General features: G+C 41.0%; 1 protein-coding gene and 1 long non-coding RNA gene across 2 annotated transcripts in view; one reads left to right on the top strand and one right to left on the bottom strand.

Annotated features, from left to right (window-relative positions):
- Positions 1–24,102, bottom strand: part of GPC6 (glypican 6) — a 1,118,958-nt gene that overhangs the window by 4,080 nt on the left and 1,090,776 nt on the right. Inside the window, exons 8-9 of the mRNA XM_073614370.1 lie at positions 16,748–16,884; positions 1,180–1,355 (exon numbers count right to left, since the gene is read on the bottom strand). Coding sequence (XP_073470471.1) covers positions 1,180–1,355; positions 16,748–16,884 — 313 coding nt within the window. The remainder of the gene's footprint in view (positions 1–1,179; positions 1,356–16,747; positions 16,885–24,102) is intronic.
- LOC141127669 (uncharacterized) overlaps positions 1–24,102 on the top strand; it is a 212,925-nt gene that overhangs the window by 48,925 nt on the left and 139,898 nt on the right. The window lies entirely within an intron of this gene.

The raw sequence follows: 24,102 nt of genomic DNA, 5'->3' as shown, positions 1-24,102 counted from the left end.
TTTATTATGTATACAAGATACAAGCAATAAAACTCACATTGCAATATCCACATTATATTTATACAATGTACAATTATTATCCCCATTTCCCCTTCCCTCCCCCCAAAAAAATAAAATAAAAAAAAAGTGGTATATTTTTTTACCTAACTTGTTACCGCATGTATGTACAGTGTATAAAACATCTAACTGTTATCAAAAAAACTAGTTACTGTCTGAAAACTGTCAGGTAAATATTCCATGGTCCCCTACAGATAACTGATGAATATTTCAGATAGACTCCTATGGTAATGAACTAAATTTGAATATTTTCAACTGGGCAGAATAGACAGTTAAAAACCCCTACAGAGATAAGGGAACAAAAGAAGTTGTGATGAGTAGTTGATTAGTCACGAAATAAGAAAGAGAGATTGTTTTTCATACATCTGTTGACCGATTAAAAACAGACATCAATGCATCTCAATGGAAAATGGTTGTAAATGGATGATCATCCATTTACATCTGCTTCCAGCAACATCCGCTTTTTGGAACGAATCAAAATCCTATTTTTCTTCCATTAAAAAACTGATCGGATGAAAAATGGATGTAAACGGATGAACGGTCCATTTTTGCATGAAAAAAAGGCTCCAGGACTTAAGTGGTTAAGAACTCTAGCTGGCAGATGTAAAAGACTGATATAAAAATGGATGATAAACGGATGAAATGTGGATGACAAACTGATGTAAACTTCATCTGTTTTTAAAAAAAACATCACTGAACTAATCAAATGAATGGTCCGCGTGTGTGTAAAAGAGGCCTTAGAGGGAGAGCAAGAGAAAAGAATGACTACAAAGAGAAAGGACAGCAATAGACAAAGGTAGGCCTATACCTTCTGCTACAGTTACTGTATGATGATTTATATCTCAATTTCATCTGCATAAACTACCAAGTTCTAATACTATGCAAATATTAGCATCTGACATTACCAGTTTTATTTAGAAGCCATTTTTAACTTTTTTTTTAAGTGCACAAGGATTTTTCTTTAAATCTGCTGATATTACTGCTTTTCTTACTAATAGAAAAACAAATACAAGACACCCTATAGATACTATAGATACAGATACATACTTCTGTGTAAAGCCCTTGACAAGGACAGACAGATAAATAGTTCTACTGTCTGTCATAGTTAAGCCAGTGACTTACTTGTATCTTGAAAATTAACATCATTTCCATTAAGAGCATTCTTTAGTTTGTTTGTAGCAGTTCGTAGTGCCATTATTTGCTGCCTTACAAATGTGTCCGGCCTTGTGATGTCTACATCCACCTCTGGATTATTGATCTGATTTATCAAGCCATCAGTCATTACTTCAGGGAGATACCTGAAAAGTCAACCCATAGTTAATTTTGAAAAGTCACTGAACAGGAAACACAGCTCTGAAACACAAGAGTCAATCTATCTGCTTCAAGAGTTCATTACATTGGCAGCCATTCTGTCGTGAAGCACAGAGGTCACGTCTGGCCACTTTAGCATGGCAAGAATATACTTGCGTAAGCTCTTGGAATGTATTAATTTCAGTAGTACAAGATCTTTATTATATGCAGTATGTTTTACAAGTGAAATATAACAATTTTGGCCAAAAGAGTATGTGGACACCCCTCCGTATTACTGTGTTAGGTGTTACCAGTGAAGGATACTGTTGAAACTACAACAAAAACTTTTTAGACAATTGTGTGCTTCCAAACTTCAGGAGTCAGGTGTATTCCAACCAATACATGGCTTCTCAAATGCTGTTTTGGCTAAAAGGGAGATCCACACAGACAAAATCCAAAATATAGTGGAAAGCTTTCCCAGGAGGGCAGAGACCATTATGGGGGGAGATTCCATATTAATGGCTATGGGGTTTGTTTGTCCAGCAAACTCATAATATTTAAAAGGCTTTTTGTGCTTTGTAACTGCTTAGTGTGCTGGGAAAAATGTGTATTGTTCTGTGTTTTCCACTGCCTATGAGCACCTTTAATTTTTCAAAAGGGGCTGCTATTTTTGCTTTGTGGGATTTGGTGCAGATGCACACTAGAGGTCTACAGCTGCCATTAAGCAATTCTTGGCCTCTGGTGTGCTGCTGTAAATTTAAGGAAGATAGGGCTAAGGCATACCAGCTTTAATTTTTTTTTTTTTTTGGGAGCTTCAACAATTTTGAGTTGGGGATCACACTTTGCAGATTTGCCTTGTTGCATCAGTGTGGCTTCACATGTATCTGCAAATATATGCAACAAAACCTCTGATTGTAACCCAAAATGTTGAAACAGATTATTTAAGTTTTAGTTGGAAACAAATGAATTTTTGTATTGCTTTCTCTCTCTCTCTCTCTCTCTCTCTCTCTCTCTCTCTCTATACAGTATCTCACAAAAGTGAGAAATTACACTTTGCTACAATGTAAAGTAGTGAGTGTACAGTTTATATAACAGTGTAAATTTTCTGTCCCCTCAAAATAACTCAACAAACAGCCATTAATGTCTAAACCACTGGCAACAAAAGTGAGTACACCACTATGTGAAAATGCCCAAATTGGGCGCAATTAGCCATTTTCCCTTCCCGGTGACATGCGACTCATTAGTGTTACAAGGTCTCAGGTGTGAATGGGGAGCAGGTGTGTTAAATTTGGTGTTATCACTCTCACTCTCTCATACTGGTCACTGGAAGTTCAACATGGCACCTCATGGCAAAGCTCTCTCCTAGGACCTGAAAAAAAGAATTGTTGCTCTACATAATGATGGCCTAGACTATAAGAAGATAGCCAAGACCCAGAAACTGAGCTGCAGCATGGTGGCCAAGACCATACAGTGGTTTAAAAGGACAGGTTCCACTCAGAACAGGTCTCACCATGGTAGATCAAAAAAATGAGTGCACGTGCTCAGCGTCATATCCAGAGGTTGTCTTTGGGAAATAGACATATGAATGCTGCCAGCATTGCTGCAGAAGTTGAAGAGGGGGGGTGTCAGCCTGTCAGTGCTCAGACAATACGCCACACACTGCATCAAATTGGTCTGCATGGCTGTCGCCTCTTCTAAAGATGATGCACAAGAAAGCCAGCAAACAGTTTGCTGAAGACTAATGCCCCGTACACACAGTCGGATTTTCCAATGGAAAATGTCCGATTAGAGCATGTTGTCGGACATTCCGACCGTGTGTGGGCTCCATCAGACATTTTCCATCGGATTTTCCAACACACAAAGTTTGAGAGCAGGCTATAAAATTTTCCGACAACAAAATCCGATCACGTCAATTCCGACCGTGTGTGGCCAGTTCCGACGCACAAAGTGCCACGCATGCTCAGAAGAAATTCTGAGACGGAACAGCTCGGTCTGGTAAAATTAGCGTTCGCAATGGATACAGCATTTTCGTCACGGTGCAATGTAAAAAATGGTTTAATACAGCGCAATCTCTTCTTCTTTATAATGTGAGAAGAATGAAGTAGTTTTGCTGCTCATATTCACACAGACTTCTCTCAAACTTCTTTCTTTATTATTTATCGGGATTCCCTCAATATATTTTGATTTGTCACATCTGACAAAATTATTTTTGGGTTGTTTTCTTTTTTTTTTTAAAGGCTGTTTTTTGTTTTTTTTGGGTTTGTATTTTTTCAAGGCTGATCTTTGTTTTATTTTTTGGTTAGTTTTACTCCCTAATATTTTTGTGTGTGTTTTGTGTGTCAAGTTACCACAACACCATTGATATCTTATATTATTTAATCTCAAGAAGGTTGCTTGGTGTTGGTGTCCCTTGTTAATTTCACATTGTATTTTTGAAATGTACCTGCCTCCTTACAAACAAACTATCCTTTTTTAAGGAAAACACACATAGGCAAGTATAATTGAAACAAAAAATCTTTTATTAAGGGCTCAGAACCAAAGAGGGAGGCAACACTGGAGAAACAGCAGAAATTGGCAAAGCCTTGGACCCCCAGGGCAGACATCAACTATTTAACATCAAAATTGGTGGCCTGAGGAGTCCTTATCTAAGGGAGTGCAGCCTGTTCCAGAAGTCCCAGAGATCATGAAAGCAGCAGATGACATCTGTGTCCCCAGGCTGTGGTACTACAAGAGGCTGCATCTTTTGCCAGACCAGACTGGACCCAGGGTCATCACTTTCTGGTCTTCTTTACACGCTTCCTTCCCGGCTGTGGCTCTGGTGTTGGAGATGTGGCAGGAGGAGGAGTAGGACCTGGAGGAGGAGGAGTAGTAGGACCTGGAGGAGGAGGACTATGTGTGAGGTCACAAATGTGGGTAGCACATGTTATTTGGCCCCTTAACCCCTTATTGAAAGCTTCCAAAATTAAGGACTCACACAGGAGTCATTGGCCCTCCTCCATCTGCAGCATTTTGTAGGCAGTTATGCAAGAAAAGTCCTCCTCCACAGTGTGGGGGGTTCTTAGGGCCTCTGTAGCCTTCCAAAAGAGGCCTATGGCAGCCTCCTCTAGGTTACTCCTCTTCCTGCCACTTTGTCTTTGAAGGTGTAGGGGAGGGACCTGGGTATCAGGCAGCCTGCTTGGCTCGGCCACCTCCTGGCTGAGACTTCCCTGTGTATGAAAACGGGACATGGTTTTAGTTTTTGCATCATCAATCACAATCATAAATTAGTACTCCAAACTAACATCTAGTTAACATCATTGATTGGACAAGCAGAAATATTTAGAGGAATGCTATACCTGGCTTAAGCTAGGCTCCTCCACATGTTGCTGCCCGGAAGGCCCAGGTTGGGCGTTGGGGGGAAGGAAGCCTGGAAGGAAGACTGGAGAGTGATGACCTGGGTTCAGTCTGACCTGCCAGAAAATGAAGCCTGTCATAGTACCACAGCCTGGGGACATAAATGTCATCTGCAGTTCCAGATCTCTGGGAATCCTGGACCTTCTTGTGCTCCCTTAGATAAGTGCTCCTCAGGCCACCAATTAGGATCTTCAAATAGGTGATGTCTGCTGTGGGGATCACTGTCTTCACAAATTCCAGCAATTGATCCAGTGCTGCCTTCCTCTTTGTTTGGTTCTTATATTCAGGGTGGTTTATCTCCCATAGACAAGGCAGCTCCCTGAACATATCAATGAAGATTGCCATAAAGTCGTTATCTTTCAAGATATCCATTTTCACTGCAAGACACAACACAAGACAAACCCTAATGTCAGACAAAACTCTCCTAATCTTGTTACAGTATAGGCCTCAATCTAGATGCAGTATAGGCCCAAGTTTAGATCTTACCTTCGTTATCACGATCGGCGCCTCCGATACTCCTTCCTCCGCTCACAGATCGTACGTACTACGCACGCGTGTTACGCTTTATACACACTGCGCATGCGTGTAACTCCGCCCGCCCCTGACGTTCTTTCTAGTCTATTCCCCACCCCTTTTCGTTCGGCACAGTGGGGGAAGAGCACATGGTGGAGACACAGCAGGTGCATGCTAATTATAGCAACGAGGAGGAGGAGGAGGAAAGCCCGGAGCCGGAAACGTCTGGATCCAGAAGCAGAAGATTTAAGGCCTCCAATATGTCCTTTGGGGAGATGTTGGAGATGGTCGACATCCTGAAGAGGGCCGACTATGATGAAAAGTATAAACCTTACCCCAACTCCAATGTCCAAAAGGCCAAGATAATGGCGAAAGTGGTCAAAAGTCTGCACCGGAATTTTGGGGTGCGTCGATCGAAAGAGCAGCTCAGGAAGCGGTGGTCAGACCTGAAATTAAGAGAGCATGACCAGTACCGAAAGATCCGGAGAGTGCTGCAAAAAAGTAAGTAGTTGTGCTGTGTTCCTATTCTTTTTGTGTTTATTACGTTCATGCTGCTCCATGTGCTTTTCTTAACTGTTGTACAGTTTAAAATGGCAACTTTCATGTTCATGGGCACATTATTCGTTCGTACCAAACATTTTTCTTTCGGCCTATAAAACACCATTGTTTTGGCCATATGCATTTGACCACATTTTTTAGTGCCTACTTGTATGAAATTAAATTGGTTGTGTAGATGGGTTTGTTACTAGAATGAAATGCAAACTCGATTCTGTGTAAGGAGAGGACACTCAGCAGCAGTTTTCACATCTGGACACTGGAGCACTACTGTGGGACACAAAAACACCGTTTTTATTAGGGGGCCCACACAGGTGCTCCAGTGTATACTATAGGGGTGTCTCCATCTGTGAAGCTTGGACAAAACAGGTAAAGTATTGAAGCTTGACAAAGGACACTCAAAACTCTACATCTTGGAACTCTCCCAAAACAGACAATTGTACCCCACTTCCAAGCAATGTTTCATATTTATAGTTCTGCCATCAAATATCTGTGTGCTAAGTATACCATTTTTTTTTTTTACATAGGGGAGAAAAGACTCGGAGGACACCCCTCATCCGAGGAGACCAGAGACCCCCCACCTCTGGAAGAAGGGGAAATCCCCAAAAGACAAGAAGAGCTGGAGGAGGAAGACGTGGAACTAGTCAACACAACAGGTGAGTGTCTGAGACCACAGGCTCAGGTAAGAGATGGATGCCGGCATATTTATAATACGTTTTTTTTTTTGGTTTCTATATTTTTAGGTGATTGTGATGTTGTGGATCCAGGGCATTTCACCTCGGAAAGTGCACAGATCCTGATTGGGGAGATCATGGGGTGTAATGTTGCATTGGAAAATATCAAGAAAAACATCAATGATGTTATTCAAAAAAATAAGAACATCATTGATGTTTTGGGGAGAGTTTAAAACCCCTCCAAATCCCTTTCTTTTATGGTGTGCTACAATTTTTAAATTTTTTGTCGAATTGTAGAAAAGCCAAATTTTCAGTGTGTCAACATGTGCTATCTGCCATCACAGGAGATCAATGAACGCGTTTTGGGGGTGCAACCCCTTCCTCAATAATAAAGTAGCTGAGAGGAAGGGGTTGCTCCCCCAAAACACGTCCCTTGATCCCCCGTGATGGCAGCTAGCACATGTTGACATTCGTAAATTGGTGTGCATCTTCAAAATTTGGCTTTTCCTGGGGTGACTTCACCCCATCTGAACGCAATATCAAACACAGTTCCTAAATACTCATGTCTGATATTTCCTTCAAGTTCTACCAAATGTGAACTTTGTAAGTTCAAGATTTGTATCTTTCTTGTTGGTTTGAAACATGCCTGTTTTATCTTAAATGGACATTTCTACTTTTTCTAATGCCACCCCAAAAATTGTTATACAACAAACATGTTGGTTTGTTTTAAAAACCTTGTCGAAATGCACATGTGATTGTGCAGGTATTAAAAGATTGTTAATCAAGAATGTGTGGATAATTGTCTCAACGCTCCAACACTTTTGTGGTGCTCTAATTGCTGCTTTCTATGACAACGAGGGTTATTTCCTAAGGGCAAATCCACTTTGCACTACAAGTGCAGTTTCAAGTGCACTTGTAGTGCAAAGTGTCTTTGCCTTTAGTAAATAACACCCAACAGTGCTTTGTAAGGTTACACAATCACGCCATTTTCAGGACTCCACACATTTCTGTCAGGGTCAGCTAAAACAAACACAAGCAGTAAATGTCACCAAAGATTTGCTTAATGTTTTTTTTATTTGATAAAGGTTTCACACATTGTCTGGCATATTGATAGCCCCCCTACCCGCAAAGAATTCCAGGTATCTTAGCCGGACATCACGGGCACTCAGGGAGGGCGAGCCAGGACGGCCACTTTCAAGCGCCGTCAGGGTTGGTTCATTTTGAATTCCGGCTTCAGGCCCAACTGAGCCAGCATAGTTGGCAGAATGTTGCCGTAAAAAGTTGTGTAGAACACAGCACGCCAGGATAATGTGATTCAGTTTATACTCCGCCCTATGTATGGGTGTAAGAAATATGCGGAATTAAAAACCCTCTGGTCCGGGGTGAGGGTCCTCATCGGGAATGGCCGCATAAGATGGTCCCCCAGCGCAAAGGCTTCATCCGCAATGAAGACGAATGGGAGTCCTTCCACATTGTCTTCTGGAGGTGGCAAGTCCAAGCTGCCATTCTGGAGACGCCTGTAGAACTCGGTCTGGGCGATGACTCCACCATCGGACATCCGGCCATTATTCCCCACGTCCACATACAGGAACTCATAAGTAGTCGACACCACCGCCAACATCACAATACTATTGAACCCCTTTTAATTATAATAGTACGACCCCGAGTTGGGTGGTGGGATGATGTGGACGTGTTTCCCATCAATTGCCCCTCCGTAGTTAGGAAAGTCCCACCGCTGGGCAAAGTGGGCGGCCACAGTCTGCCATTCCTGTGGTGTGGAAGGAAACTGTTGAGGAAAACAAAAAAAAAATTTGGCTTTTTGCACATAAACATGGAAAGCTGATTAGACACAAACATTCTTGGCCAACATCAAGATAACATTGATTTATGGGAATTTTTAAAGACCAAAGTATAAGGTACACCTATCATATTCCCCCCCCCCATTGGGCCATTTCTAACATTATAGGGGGGGAGCTCTTGGACAGGTAACCCTCTCCACTTCATTGAGAGATGAATGCCTAAATAATGTGAATTACTTGGAACAGTCCCTCCTTAGTTACACTATTGGCAGCCCACTGGACAGGTAAGAAGTGTCATAATACAAAGATATAAATACACACTGTACACATTTGAGCACATTTGGACATTCTGCTATTACCTATCAAGATAATAATAGGATACAAAAACTTGAAACAGTACCATTTGAAAGCATACAGGCAGGCCCTTGCACTACATGCTTTGGGGAATTCATCCATAAATCTGAGCACAGAAGAGATGGGTATAGTGTGTATGGGTTTGGCAAAGTCAGCAGATGGATGATTGAGGATAGATAGAGAATTGGTATCAGCTGACTTAGCAGTTGGGGGGAGGGAGGGTTCCAAATGATTTGGGGACCCCCCAAAAAAAGCCTCTGGCACTCTGCCTGAATTTAAAGCACAAATCACATTTAAAAACATTTTAGGGGTGTTTGGGGTAAAGCACTACTATGGAGCTGATAAAATACATTGTTAAATGACTACATTAGGTAAATATAGGGGCAGGAGACCATGCTGGGGAGGTAAGTGAAGGCAAATAAGTATGAAGGACCAAAAAAAATTACATAAAAATCCAGCATGCATGAGAACAAAGGGGACATTCACAGCATATTACAATCATGGTAATTAGGGAATGAGGAAAGAAATACAATATATTAGCAAACATTATATACAATAAAATGTGATATTAAAGGATAAAAATCTTACCTTAATATACTCCTTCTGCAGAACGTGGATGATGGCAGAACAGGTGTCTGGGATAATGATCCCCAGAGCCTGATGGGAGATGCCTGTCGAGAACTTCAAGTCCTGCAGGCTTCTCTCCGTCGCCAAGTACCGCAGGGTGGCGACGAGCCTCTGCTCCAGAGTGATGGCTTGCCTCATGCAGGTATCCTGCCTGCTGATATAGGGGGTCAGCAAAGCCAACAAACGGTAAAATACAGGGTCCGTCATCTGGAGAAATTTCCTGAAATCATCAGGATTATTCTCACGGATCTCACGGAGCAAAGGCATATGACAGAACTGGTCACCCTGAAGCAACCAATTCTTGGTCCATGAACTCCTCCCCACCCTGTTCATGAACTGGACTTGTGTCAAGGTCAGGACCCCAACACCAAGCCCCCGCACAGCACGAACTCCACAAGGAGTACGTATACGCAACATGGCTAGAAAACGGTCGGCTGCTCAGAACGAAGTAACAGAACACACTGAAGAACAGCAAGGCCTGTGAAGAGCGACCTGAAAAACAGTAATGAACGAACAAGAACACACTGACAAGTCAATGGTACTCGCTGCACGCACTGAAGAGCAGATACAAACCCACAAGCACAAACTGAACAGCAGAAAACGATCTGAAAACCACTAGTCTGAAAAAGCGCGAATCGTCTCTCACCAAACTTTTATTAGCACGAGATTAGCAAAAGGAGCCCAAAGGGTGCCGCACTTGGTTCTGAACTGGCCTTTTCTAGTCTCGTCATACGTGGTTTACGTCACCGCATTCTTGGCGATCGGAAATTCCGACAACTTTGTGCGACCGTGTGTACGCAAAACAAGTTTGAGCCAACATCTGTCAGAAAAAATCCTAAGATTTTGTTGTCGGAATGTTCGATCAATGTCCGACTGTGTGTACGGGGCATAAGGACATGGATTACTGGAACCATGTCCTGTGGTCTAATAAGACCAAGATAGACTTATTTGGTTCAGATGGTGTCAAGCGTGTATGGTGGCAACCAGGTGAGGAGCACAAAGACAAGTGTGTCTTGCCTACAGTCAAGCATGGTGGTGGGAGTGTCATGGACTGGGGCTGCATGAGTGCTGCCGGAACTAGGGAGCTACAGTTCATTGAGGGAAACATGAATGCCAACATGTACTGTGACATACTGAAGCAGAGCATGATCCCCTCCCTTCGGATACTGGGCCGCAAATAACGACCCCAAACACAACTCCAAGATGACTACTGCCTTGCTAAAGAAGCTGAGGGTAAAGGTGATGGACTGGCCAAGCATGTCTCCAAACCTAAACCCTATTGAGCATCTGTGTGGCATCCTCCAAGGGAAGGTGGAGGAGCGCAAGGTCTCTAACATCCACCAGCTCTGTGATGTCGTCGTGGAGGAGTGGAAGAGGACTCCAGTGGCAACCTGTGAAGCTCTGGTGAACTCCATACCCAAGAGGGTTAAGGCAGTGCTGGAAAATAATGGTGGCCTCACAAAATATTGACAGTTTGGGCCCAATTTGGACATTTTCACTTAAAGGAGTACTCACTTTTGTTGCCAGCGGTTTAAACAATAATGGTTGTGTGTTGAGTTATTTTGAGGGGACAGCAAATTTACATTGTTATACAAGCTGTACACCCACTACTTTACATTGTAGAAAAGTGTAATAAAATATTTACAAAAATGTGAGGAGTGTACTCACTTTTGTGAGATACTTTATATATACTATATATAAACATCCAAGTCACCAGCCAGTTAAAAAAAAATAGACAATTTAAAGAAAATTGTCCTCCAGTGTTTATTTTCTCATCACGCAGAACGTCAAGTACATTAATCTGTATGAGGTTACTTATCATTGTTTAGCTCTCAGCTGCATATCAAGAACAGCGCAGTTCGATATCATGAATAATTTGCCATCATTGAAATTCTGCTCTGTGACAAACATCTGATAGATTAAATGTTATAATAACACTTGATAGAATTGATTTATTTTTGCACTGTGCTGGTTTACGGTGTTCATTTTCATCTTTAAGGTTGGACAGTGGCATTTCCCAATCATACTCGCCAGTGATTTAAAAAAAAAAGACAACAATGACTAAATTATCTCGAGGACTCTATGTAATGTGCATTTAGTTATTGCAATGACTGCTGGCAAAGCATCAGTCACTTTCACATGATTTTCATACTTTGTTAACAGTTTGTTTTGTCGTTTCAGGCAAGTTTCATATTGGTAGACATCTAATTTTTAAATTAAACTGGCTTTATTTACAAATGTATGATACATCTATATTGAGAAATTCAAGAATATAGAAATATAATCCTACTATACCAGACCCATATGAAAACTCAAGACCAATGCTGAACATTACCTTTTATAACAAACAAAATTGGTTGGTTTACAAATGAGCACCATTTTCAAACAAGTCAACAAAAATTTTTTTTTTACCTAATGTTTTTGCTTGCTTTTTAGGGGCTTAGTAACAGCCCCTAGAAACTCATGGGGAGGCATTTACTGCATACCCCTGTGGTCTGACATGGGAAGTGACATGAACATTCCAGATGCTCTGCATATATGATGTCTTCAGAGCGAGAATAGGGAAGCATCACCTGTGAGTAGATTGCACACTTGAAGGATGTACCTGATCTCCCTGAGCCTCCCAAGCCCACAGGCTCCATATGTTTCCATGGGCTACTATGGCCACCCCTGCACCACCCCTCTCATGTGTATTTTTAAAGCGTAACTCTGTTTAAGGTGGCGGCTTCAAGGTTATATTCCCTGACAGTTGGACTGTTTAGCTGAACCAGTTGTGTTAAGAGAATACAGTACAATCTAATGTATGCAGTGCTGTTACTAATAATAAATAGGAATCTGAACTAAGTCTCAGTAGGATGCATGTATTGTATAAGATAAACTATAGGCCAGGCATCTGTCGTTAATGATGCTTGTGGCCATGACAGCATATGGTACTAAAAGTCACTGTAGATATATTGCTGGTATATAAAATAATATCACAGAGGTGATATAATTATCAGGTGTTTCTTCAGATAAATTAAAACATTAGAAGAATAAAAAACAAGTTGTTTTTTATGAACTGACAACCGACCATGTAAGGAAAATGTAAATACTGGAGAAAGATCAGGTTCAGAAAAAAAATCTTATTAAAAATTGTATCCTTCAGAAAGTAGAAATAGATGACCCTAGATAAATTCCTACTTTATTGATTGCTTTTCTTTTTGTTTGAATTCATAGATAGTAAATATATTAAGGTGTGCAGCTTTAAGTAATCCCTAAGAAAATGAAATGTTTAATGCTTAATGTGTCTTTCTGATATAGGTAATACAGCTGTAAACTTCTTGCAGTATTCATTAGGGGGAACTTTTTTTTCTAATTTTGGGCAGAATATGGAAGAGTTAAAACCTACACCTACTTTATATTCCTGCCTCTCCCCACAAGGGAAATGTACCCTCATTACTTACCCTTGTGACCACTGATTACCAACAGGAATAGGAGGTAAGGGAAAACCTTCCAATTGAGAATGCAATAACTGTTAAAGATGGCATTTCCCATCACTTAGGGGAGATTTATTTATTATACTGCCATGTCTCTGGGACATGAAGAAAAGGAAAATCTTCAAAGTGGGTGAGACCTAGAGCTATAAGAACATGATAGAATTCAACCCTTCCCTACTCTACACCCCCCCCCCCCAAAAAAAAAGGTTTAACAGCCACTCTTTAAGTGTCCAACCAGGCATGTGTCTATAACATTTGCTGTGGTGTGGTCTTTTGAAAATACTAGATCCCTGGCTTACATGCTGATCTGATAGTTTCAATACTTTCTGAACCACTAACTCGCAGAATAATGCACATTACGAACCTTGAACCTTGACTTAATTTTTTCTTTTGTGATTTACATACTGTATTTGTTAGGGTCACTGTTAAAACAGCATTCAATCTAGAGCCAGATGGGCAACTGTCATTTTCAGAAGTAGAAATAAAAAATGGGGTGAATGGCGCTCCCTAATTGGGGGGTATGTGAACTGTATGCATAGTGCTACCAAAACCACTATAATGATTTACACATTATGTAAAACCCCCTATAAACGTGTTTCTATATCCAAACGAATCAATCAATTGTGAATAATAATGCCATAAAATATAAGATGAAAAAATGACACCAGTGCTACCAAAACCACTATAATGATTTACACATTATGTAAAACCACTATAATGATTTACACATTATGTAATATATTTTATGGCATTATTATTCATAATTGATTGATTTGTTTCGATATAGATATACGTTTATAGGGGGTTTTACATAATGTGTAAATCATTATAGTGGTTTTGGTAGCACTGGTGTTGTGCATACAGTTCACATACACCCCAATTAGGGAGCGCCATTCACCCCATTTTTTATTTCTACTTCTGAAAATGACAGTTGCCTGTCTGGCGCTAGATTGAATGTTTTAACAGTGACCCTAAACAAATACAGTATGTAAATCACAAAAGAAAAAATGAAGTCAAGGTTCAAGGTTCGTAATGTGCATTATTCTGCGTAGTATTATAAATACTAGCCCCCTCATGGGTCTATCAGGGGAGGCTGCATACCTTCTTTTGTAGTCCTAAGCGCGGAGTTTCTGTTTTCTGTTATTTTCAGAAGTAGGTCAACAATGGCAGCCACCATTTTTTTCTCATGACACGTTTCCTTTAAATTAGTGCTTTTGTTGAGAGAAAGGTGTATGCACCCCGACCTATTAGGCTGCTATTTTATAATCTGACCTGTTTTCCTGTTATGACTCCTTGAACACAGCACTTGTTTCTGACTAGTACTGAGATTTGCTACTACTTTTGTGCTTTTTGTTATGACTTGAAATGTGTTTGGCTTCTGTATTCTGCCTAAAGCCTGCCCTGCCTTGACCTTATGCTTGCTCTTTAATTTTTTTTCCACTGCCAGTCCTGCCCTACCATTTGCCCTGGCCTTGCCTCTGCTTAACAATTTAGTACAAGCAGGTGTTCTATGAAATGTCTGGTCTCATTACCCAAGCAATCCAATCCTAAAGATCAGAATTTAATGCTGTCTTCAACTTAACATCTGCACTGCCAGGGGTCTGGAGCAGACCAGACTGTCTTGGAATCAGGAACGCAAGGTAAGCCTTTTTTAAACATAGTACCTCTCACAAAAAACTGAGCTGCATCACTTATAAGTGCTTCTGCACTTTTGGTTTTCTCCTAGTTTCCCCATAAAGTCCTACGAATAGCTGTCAATTGAAATTGTAGTATTTCTGAAAGTGTTGTGCCAGTTGGCTCAACTGCTTTTTCACAGCAATATCACGCAGATGTTCACCAATGTGTATTTGGAATTTGTACTTTGTTTTATCACACAGACCAGTGATTACATAAATCACTTTTGTGGTCCTGCATGATATAAATGATCTTATGTGAAAGCTGCAAGACTTGTCCCAATTAGCAAAGCACTGGAGATTACTCTGTGACAACCATTCTGGAAAGTAAATTCTGATTTAACTAGGTGATCCTTTAAGTTTTTTGCTTACTGAGCGATTACTAGAGGGCTCAGGCCTACAAATTTGGCTACTTGCAGGGTAATCATAAGAATATACCAATGTCTTTGGAGTATCCTACATAGAGTAGATCAGGCTTTCTCAACCTTTTAACTCTAGAGGAACCCCAAAAATTGTTTTCATGTCTTGAGGAACCCTTACTAAAACCAAATCATCAGGAATAGGAACAATGCTCCTTATATTGGTTGTCTATTGGAAGAATGTCCCCCTTAAAGTGGTATTCAGAATGCCACTCTTAAAGACAGCTAAAAAGATATTTGGTGTCATGCTGCTGGCTTTGCTAAGTGATGCTGAATCTTAAACTCTGTAGTCATCATCAAATAGGTGGTTCATCAGCCACAGCTCATGAACCCCTAGCAACCTCTGGAGGAACCCCAGGGTTCCACGGAACCCTGGTGGAGAAATGCCTGCAGTAGATAATTCCAATGAGACCCATAAGGTCTAATCAGATGAACAAGAGGGGTTTGGCCATGTTTTTGACACTTAGATATAATTTTTATGTACAAGAACTTTTTTCATGCCATGCCTTAGATTTACATATTCTAGGCCATTGATGGGGGGCCTTGTTCTTGGAAGCGCCTGGATATAATTAATAATAATTCTGAGGAACTGACCTTGAGGTATTGCTTGCCTGATCTTGAGGTATTTCTTTAATGGTTTTAGTAGGATGATGACTGGCAGTGTGCAAGAGTGTGTTCTCTGCAGTGGGTTTACAAAAGGTGTTTGTTTTTATATATCCATCATGGACTCTGATCTTCATCAGTGATAGGAAAGCTTCAATCAATTTTTCTAATGTTGTACATATTAAAACAACATGGAAATTTTGCATTCTGCTAAACTGATTCTTTAATTTTTTTATCACTTACTTGTGGTTTAGAATTGCTTGTGCAGGGGCTAAAGTTTAATTAACAATCATGTGTACCCTCGATTATGTATTTTTTAAAAATGTTATTCTTAATTAGAATAATAAAAAAATATTTACTTTATGGTGCTTGTGCATCACATTTACTTGTTTAGACTACCATATTGAACCCTTTGAATGTACTTTAATAAAATGTTTGGCCCTGGCAGTAAAGCTATTTACAGTAGATAACAATCCAACTGTTTGATAAATCTGGCTGGTGATGTATCTTTCTAAAGGACCCACTGTAGACCATCACATCAGGTAAACATCTATTCTGGTGCCCATATAGATAGGCGGGTGAGGTCTACATTAGTTGATGGAAAGAGCCTTCTCTCCCACAAGAAAAGTGGGGTATTGTAGTTCGCAACAAACATTCTACTATCTAACCTTTAAGACCTCCTGCACACAGAATGTTTTGGAAACTCTCCTAAAAGCCTTTCCTCCTGGCAGCAGCGTTTCGTCAAAAAAAAAAAAACACCTGACACTTTTGTGTTTTTAAGAATGTTGGTTCCATTTTCTAATCATTAGCGGGGTCAAATCAGCTTTTCCAAATGAACAAATTTCTAAAAGTGTATGTGTTTTTTGTTAAGGAAATGTCATTAATTTTAAAATCAAATGTTAAAAGCAAACAAAATTTTGAAGTACTTTCGAATGACTCTCATTCAGTCATTGAATGTACAAAGAATTTTCACACAACTTTGCATATGAATATTTGTATAACTGTTAATTCCAAAATCTACTGATATATAGCTAGCTTTAAACACAAACATAAGTAGAAACCAAAAACTTTGTGAAAAGTGTGATTTACAGCATAATTCCTAAGTTGCAGTAGGTGAAAACTAATGGAAAGTTCATCTTTGCAGTAAAGCTTTTAGAAATACTTCTAAAGTCTTGAGATCTGAAAAAGCTATGAACAGTAAATCCCACAAACAATTACTGAATGACCAGTACACCTAGCCTATCACCTAATAAGATTGTTTTAGTGACTCTGCTACAGTTTCTGCATTTTCTAAGATCACTTAAAAAAAGTTACGGGGCTTTGGTGTGTCCATTCCAGCACTGCTCTTCATTTAATTCTCTTCCCGTTATTCTTTCTTCTTTACAGATCGAATAAGGGAGGTTTGACCACATTTTCCTTGAAATCTTCAGTCTATCTTTTACTTCTGTTATCTAAATGTAAAATAAGAAAACTTGTTATTCATGTCATTACATATATACACTATATGGTCATGAGAGTAAGACATGGGATAACATTTTGCTTTTAGGAAGTTGTATAAGACAGTGAACATTTCAATTATGGTCATGGTACTTTGCATGGCTTAGCCCTTGTCCTTGAATGTCACATCTGACACCTTATTAAATTTCTATTCACTAGTTTGTGCTTGTCCAACGTAAATAATGTATCATTTAAATGTAATTATGGTTTAAAACATACATGGTATTGAGAATAGCTTGGAGCTTAAAGCTGAACTTCAGGCAAACGGCTAAATACAATACAGATAAAGTACATATAGGAAAACTATTTTACTTGCCAAAGGTATTGTGTTTCTGTCCATACAGTCCTAAGATATACACAGTTCTGCCCCACAGCACAGCCTTGTCTGACAGTGAAAGGATCTAATCTTTCTCAGCTGAAGCCTCAATTACAGGTTACTTCCCCACTGACCACCTGTAACTGCACAGTGATAGAAGAGCAGACTCATCTCTGCTACTCTGCTCTCTCCACCTATCAACATGTTTCTTACACTTCAGCACACCCGATTGAGCTGCTTCTCCTTTTGTGTCTGAGCTCTGCTGAAAAGGTGTCTACAAGTGGCTGATACCAAGTCAAATACAGGTATTTATACTGCTTGGATTAAAAAATAAAGATAAATGTAATGTTGTATTAATAAATATAAAGATTCATTAATTTGTATATTTTATAACTGGCTGGAAATGTAACTTAAACTTTTTTGTAAGGGCTGTTATTGAATTATTTTACCATTAACACACGAGCATGTCTTCATAAAAGCCAAATTAAAATGGGTATAAAGATGTCTTATGGTCAGTACAAGACCCTCCATTGCACCTGAAAACCATGGATAAAACAGAGGTCACATGCTAGACCTATGGCTTCACACATCTACAGTCATGTCAAGAGAAAAGATGACGTGTGTGAAAAAACTGTTCAGAATATGAGAATCTATAATATTGCTACATCAGCATTTGACCTTTTTTTACTTGTGTATGTAAATGATATAAAATATTTTAACAGCCCTACACAATTTTCTTGATCGTCACTGTTTTTACATTTCCATTGAAAAAATTAAGGCAGCTAAACTGAGGTGATCAATACCCTGTACACTTTAACCAATAATTCACTTGATTATTTTATTTGTTTTAAAGCTAAAATCTGGCTAAATAAATATGGTCTTAAAATGGAACCCTAAAAAGTATTTTTTTCCTCTTAAACCCTCCCTCATCTACAACATGCTTGTTCCCTTCACTTTTTTTCCCACTCAGGCCTGCCCCTTGTCCTCTATTCTTGTCTAGATAAGAATGATGTGCTTTGCTTCTGGTGCCTCTAGGGATATGCATGTCACATATCCCATGAGGTTTTCAATTCTAGCATTCACAAAATAAGTTTCACAAATACATATGTAGCACTCTGGAGTTTAGGCAGGGTTGCTCCCCAAAATATACTTGTCAGGAATAGTCATCTTGGCTAATTGTTAGAGATCAATTGATTTCTCCCCAAGTCTGACCTTGTTGCGCTTTTCTCTTCTACTGATAGGTCGCCGGGTACTTGGTGGTACTAGATGTGAGAAGGACATGCAGGGTTAGATTAGGGGTATGTGGTGTGTCCCAGCCAATGAACAGGGGTTTTCTTGGATCCCTTGGCCTGCTGGAAGAGCCTATATATTTGGGTGGAGTCAGGTGATCAGTGTTCTGTTCTGTTCCACCTGGACAGCTGTCTAGGTGGACGTGTGTTGTACTGCCTGGGCTGCTAGGCCGGAGATTGGGCCTATCCCGGGCACATCTGGCTGCTAGACTGCCTGAGGGCCTATCCAGAAGCAAGAGAGCAGCACAGAGTTGGGATTGCAGCTTGCAATCCAACCAGAAGTGACGGTTCTGCCAGCTGGAGAACCTGTCATGATCGGAGGTAGAGGGGAAGCTGTCGCCATTAAGGGACCAACCACCTTATTACCAGGGACCACAGTGAGTAACGGAAGCAAGTACCGGAGAAGTATTCTCACCAACTGGGGACGGTAAAGATTCGGGAAACTTCAGTGGGCATCAGGCCAGGGACCCAGCCAGCGGAGGTGAAGCTTGCAGAGCAGACTTGTGTGTCAAGCCAGGGACTGAGCAGGCCAATTGGGTGAAGCTTGAGAGGTATCTTGAGTGCCAAGCTAGGGACCCAGCAGGGGACCCAGCAGGGGTGACGCTTGAGGAAGATACCACCGTGAAGATTGGAGGAGCTCAAGGGATTCAGTGTCAGTGAATCATCTAGTCTAGTGAGAGACTGGGAGCTCAGTTGGCTGAAGATCTACAAGAAGTGATTGTAGTGGAAGTGAAGGAACTGTTAGGCTTTGTGTTAGGAACTGTTAAAGACTGTTGCCATAGGAAACCGCATTCCTGCACATGCAGATGTGGCAGCTTGCTGGATGCCTTTCCCTGCATGGCTGTCCTCCTGTTGAAGTCTCAGAGTCTGTCAATTAATCTTGCAACTACCTAAGGGTGTCCTGGCCCTAACCCTCTCTCCCAAAAGTTCAGTTAAAAGAAATAAAAATCTCTTTTGCCTTCAAGAAGTGTCTGGTGCCCAATAACTTCAACTACCTTGCACCCACTATGCCTCACTACCCACTATAGTCAGAAGGATGTCAACTATCTCTGGCTCTGTAGATTCTCATTAGACCAAAGGAGGCCTGGGACCTTGTTAAACATATAAGGTATATATAAGAAAAAAATACATTTTTATTTAACCATAAATGAACTTAAAATCCCACAGACATAAGTAATAGTGCTCTCTCAAAGCCAAATGAACACATTAGATATGGTATAAACTAAGTGATCATTTTTCATTGTGATGGCCGGCAAAAATGCAAGGCTGCCTGCCAATCAACCCCTCTAGGCTGCAAAAAGCAGCAGCAGACAGGGATGTTTACATGCCACAGCCACGATGCTTCACATATGCTTGCGGCACAGTTTTCCCAACATGTAGCAATCAGCAGGTGGCAAACGGGGAAGCGCCACCAACACCCCACAGCCGCGTGTTATGTTTTGCATTGCTTCCTTACCGCCTGTCAGTAGCCTTTGAAGGTAGAAGGCAGGAACTCAAAATGAAATCCCATATTTCAGTCTTTCAAAATAGTTATCATGGAGAGGGTAAGTGAATAGAGGGTCTTTGGTACTCAGCAGGAATTGGAGTACTTCAAAGGAATGTAATATTGCAGCTTCCAACATGGTGTTGGAGATATTGGGTTTCAGTCACCAGTGTGCTGTCACTAATCCAATGGCAAAGGAATACTTCTGGCCATCTGGCCTGGCCAGTCCCCCCCACAAAAAGGAATTGAATAATTTGTTGAGTTAGATAAAAAAGATTTTAGGCATCCATTGGAGGGAGTGGTGAAACAGGTATGTCAATTTCATGAGGATATGGCCAATCAAGGAGAGGGGCAGGCTGAACCTGAAGTTGAGGTCCAAATAATCAGTAGCTTGCCGGGAGACAGCAACCCCTAAATATTTAAACTTTTCGACTCATAAAAATGGAACATCTCCAAAGGTGGGCACCCAGCATCGTTCAGGAACAATATAGGTCTTCAGCATACAGGACCACCCTCTCCTCCAGCCAGCCTACCCTGTGACCTGGATTATCCAGTTAAACACAGAGGGCTTCCGCTTTGGGTTCCATGGCCAAAGCAAAAAGTGTTGGGGAGAGAGGGCAGCCCTGCCTAGTACTCCGGTAGAATTGAAAAGGGACCGAAAGGAAGCTGCCCAGACATATGGAGGCTGTTGGTTTATGGTAAAGAGTTTTCAACCAGTCTATGAAAGCCCATCTTCCAGAGCACTCTACTGTGTTGATATCTTTCTCAGGAAGCAATCGCTCTAGAGACCTGATTCTGATGTTGAGCATGAATATTAAAAAAAATCTTGCATATAATTATGTCCGTATGTTGGTACTTATGGTGCATGAAGAGTGTTTGGTCATGGTCTGTGAGGGTATGGCCAGGTCTATGAGGGTATGACTATGAGGGTATGACTCTAGCTAATTCTAGATTTGAGAAGTTTGGCTAGTATTTTCAAATAGCAGTTAAGAAGGAATATCAGCCTAAAGGAGGCACAGAGTGAGGGGTCTTTGGGGCTTTTATAAATTAGTATGATGTGGGCCTTTCACATAGAGGGGAGGAACACACCATTGGCTAGACACAAATTATAAAAGAATGCCAATCTTGGACCAAAAGGTCTGTGTGTTTCTTAAAAAAAATTCAATGGGGAGACCATCGGGTCCAGGAGTCTTACCACTGGGAGAAGAGCTAATAGCCGACAGGACCTCGTCAGGGGGTTATTTCTCATACAAGCAAGTTCCCCTCAGAATCTAATAGACAGCCCAATGCTAATGGGTCTATCAGAAGGGCAAGGTTGGAGGGAATAAAATCTGACTGCAATGAGGATGAATAAAGGACAGTGTAATATGTAATCATTTCTGCCAATATTCCCTCCTGGGAAGTGACCAAAGTGCCATCAGGTGTGCAGACCTCTGGGACAATAGTGAGTGATTCATCATGTTGTGCAAGCATATCTACCATTTTTATCTCGGTGTTCAAAGAACTCTTGTTTACGCCTATGGAGGTCTAAGCTAGAAATATCAGCCAGGTGTACTGTAGATGTAGTTCCCTCTTTGCGGACAGAAGCTGTTTAAAACTGTGGTGTGAGAGGAGGTGTATTGCTCCACTGTATTATTTACAGTCTTCTGCAAGCTTTGTGTAGTTAACTGCTACTCTGAACAGATTGCCAAGACCACGATAATGCAGTGACCCCTAATGAACGCTTTAAAAGCATCCCAGATTATCTTGGAAGTGATGACCCAGCAATAGAATCCCAATATTTCTGTATTTGAGACAAAATGAGTTTTAAGGACTAGGGATGTTTCAGTGTTGACTAGTCTCACAGCAGTAGACCCAATGGACAATGGTCTGATAGGCCTGCAGGGAGATAACTGGCCAAAAGTTATGCTAACTTGATGCAGGAGGAAATTTTGTATTTGACAGAAAAGCAAGAGTAGGCCCTAGTTGCGGGACACTTTCATAGCCAGACTTCAGTAAAGTATGATTCCAAGGACCAAGTGGGCAGTTCTCTGGTATGGTTTTGTTTGTTTTTGGTCTATCCAGATTGGGGTATATGGTGGCAATAAAATCACCCACAATCAAAACTTTAGGTAGGCAATGCGGGGTCCACTTCTCCAGAACCTAATATAAAGGTTAAGCCTGAGATTCCTGGTGCTTTCCCCAACTGCCCACTCTTTCCAGGGCTTTTACCTAATTGTCACTCTTCCTGCTCCCAGGTATATGTGGGTATTGTAGTGGTCAGCTGTGTGCTGTAGCCACTCCCCTCTCCTCTTCCTGTGCTCTTCTTGTGATTGTTTTGTGTGGAGGATTTCTCTGTGTTGTGCTCCTTGTGTGCAGAGCTTGGACTGGACACACTGCTGCTCCTCATCATCCCTTCTCTAAACCATTAGTGAGAAGTGCTGCCACTGCGGCTGGTAAGCCATGAAAATAGGTGATTGCTGCATCTTTGCCCTTATCACCTGAACTGCTCTTGTCCTACAATCCTCTGCTCTGCTGATAGAGTCATTTGTAAAAAGTAATTCTGTTAAAAACACTAAGCTTCCTGTTAAAGCCTGCCATAAAGAAGAATCAGCACCCCTAAAATCAGCCCCACTTAACACCTACAGCCGCCCTCAGTACCCCCTCTCCCTCTGTAGAGAGCCAGTGCCCTACCTCTCCATCATACAGAGCATCAGTGTTCCCCTTTCCTTCTACAGAGCTCTAGTGCCCCCTCCTACTTTTGGTACAGTAGTTAAAGGCTAGGTAAAAAAAAAAAATAAATGCACAAATGTTTGCAGAAAAAAATGCATTTTTTTCACAGGAGCATGCATTGCACTGGCTATCAGTGGATGCTGGGTGCAATGCCAGGCCCCTGCATACTCTTCTTCCAGTCCTCTCTCTGTACCTCTATACAGGCTTTTAATTGGAAAGCTGGAATAAGTGTGTCAGTGGACTACGAGTGCAGTGATGTTGTTTTCCATTGAGAACTACAAGTCTGTCTACCAATGTGTCATATGTGACTTGTAGTTCATTCATTCAGAGATCCCTGTGAATGAGGGAATTAACTATACAGTCAGAAACCTGCATTGTGCCAATTTTAAATTTGACACCTGCTGCGGGGAGGAAGAATTCAGCATGCTTTCATGAAGATGCGGGGGCACTTTGGGGGTGGGAGGGTTGCTCAGCAACATGTTACACACTAAAGCATGTTGCTAAGGCTCCATTCACAACAATGCGTTTTTTCATGCTTTTTGCAGAAACACAGGACATTATTTTTAACATGGGTTCCTATGGAAAATGTTCACATCAATGCATTTTTGTGCATCTGCATTTATTGGAAAGGGCCAGGGACTTTTTAAAATGCAAAGCAGTGCTTTTTTTGGTTCAATAGACTTCATTTAAGAAGCTGAAGAAAAGCATGCAGTGCGTTTTTACCACAATTTGCTTTTTAAATCTGCCCATAAACAAATTTTCTAAAAAAAGCATAAAAAAAGCAAAATGAAAATCGCAGCAAAATCGCAGTAAAAAAAAAGAAAGCACAGCTAAAAAAGCACTGCAGAAATGCTCAAAAGCAACATGCATAGATGTGAATCGAGTCTTAAGGCGAAGGTAGCCTTTAGGCCAGGTTCACACATGTCCGGTGTGAACTTATCCTCAGTTTTCACAGCAAATTTTCAAAGCAGCTGTTCAGCAGTTCAGCTGCGATTTAGATAGAGTTCAGGATGCAAATTTTTGAATTAACATTAGCTGGTTGTTAAGGAGCGGGCCGGGAAGCTGGCTGCTGCATCCTTAACAATGGATGACTCATCAGCTGTCAGCGAGGTTCCCCGCTGACAGCTGAATGGAAAAAACCTATTGTTGTCAATAAAAAATTGCGAAAAAAATGACGTGGGGGTCCCCCCAATCCATACCATTCCCTTTCGGAACTGGTATGAATTTTAAGGGGAACCACTGTGGTGGAAATTATAAACTTCTCCTATAAGCAAATAATTCCGTGCGCTAGTAAGCATAATCATAGCTCTCTGGTATAATGCCGGGAAAGTGTGCTTGTTTATCTCCAAGTAACACAGACAGACTCTGGTAT

Source organism: Aquarana catesbeiana, linkage group LG02, assembly GCF_042186555.1.
Source record: "Aquarana catesbeiana isolate 2022-GZ linkage group LG02, ASM4218655v1, whole genome shotgun sequence".
Taxonomy (NCBI): Eukaryota; Metazoa; Chordata; class Amphibia; order Anura; family Ranidae; genus Aquarana; species Aquarana catesbeiana.
This window is presented reverse-complemented; position numbering and strand designations above follow the sequence as displayed.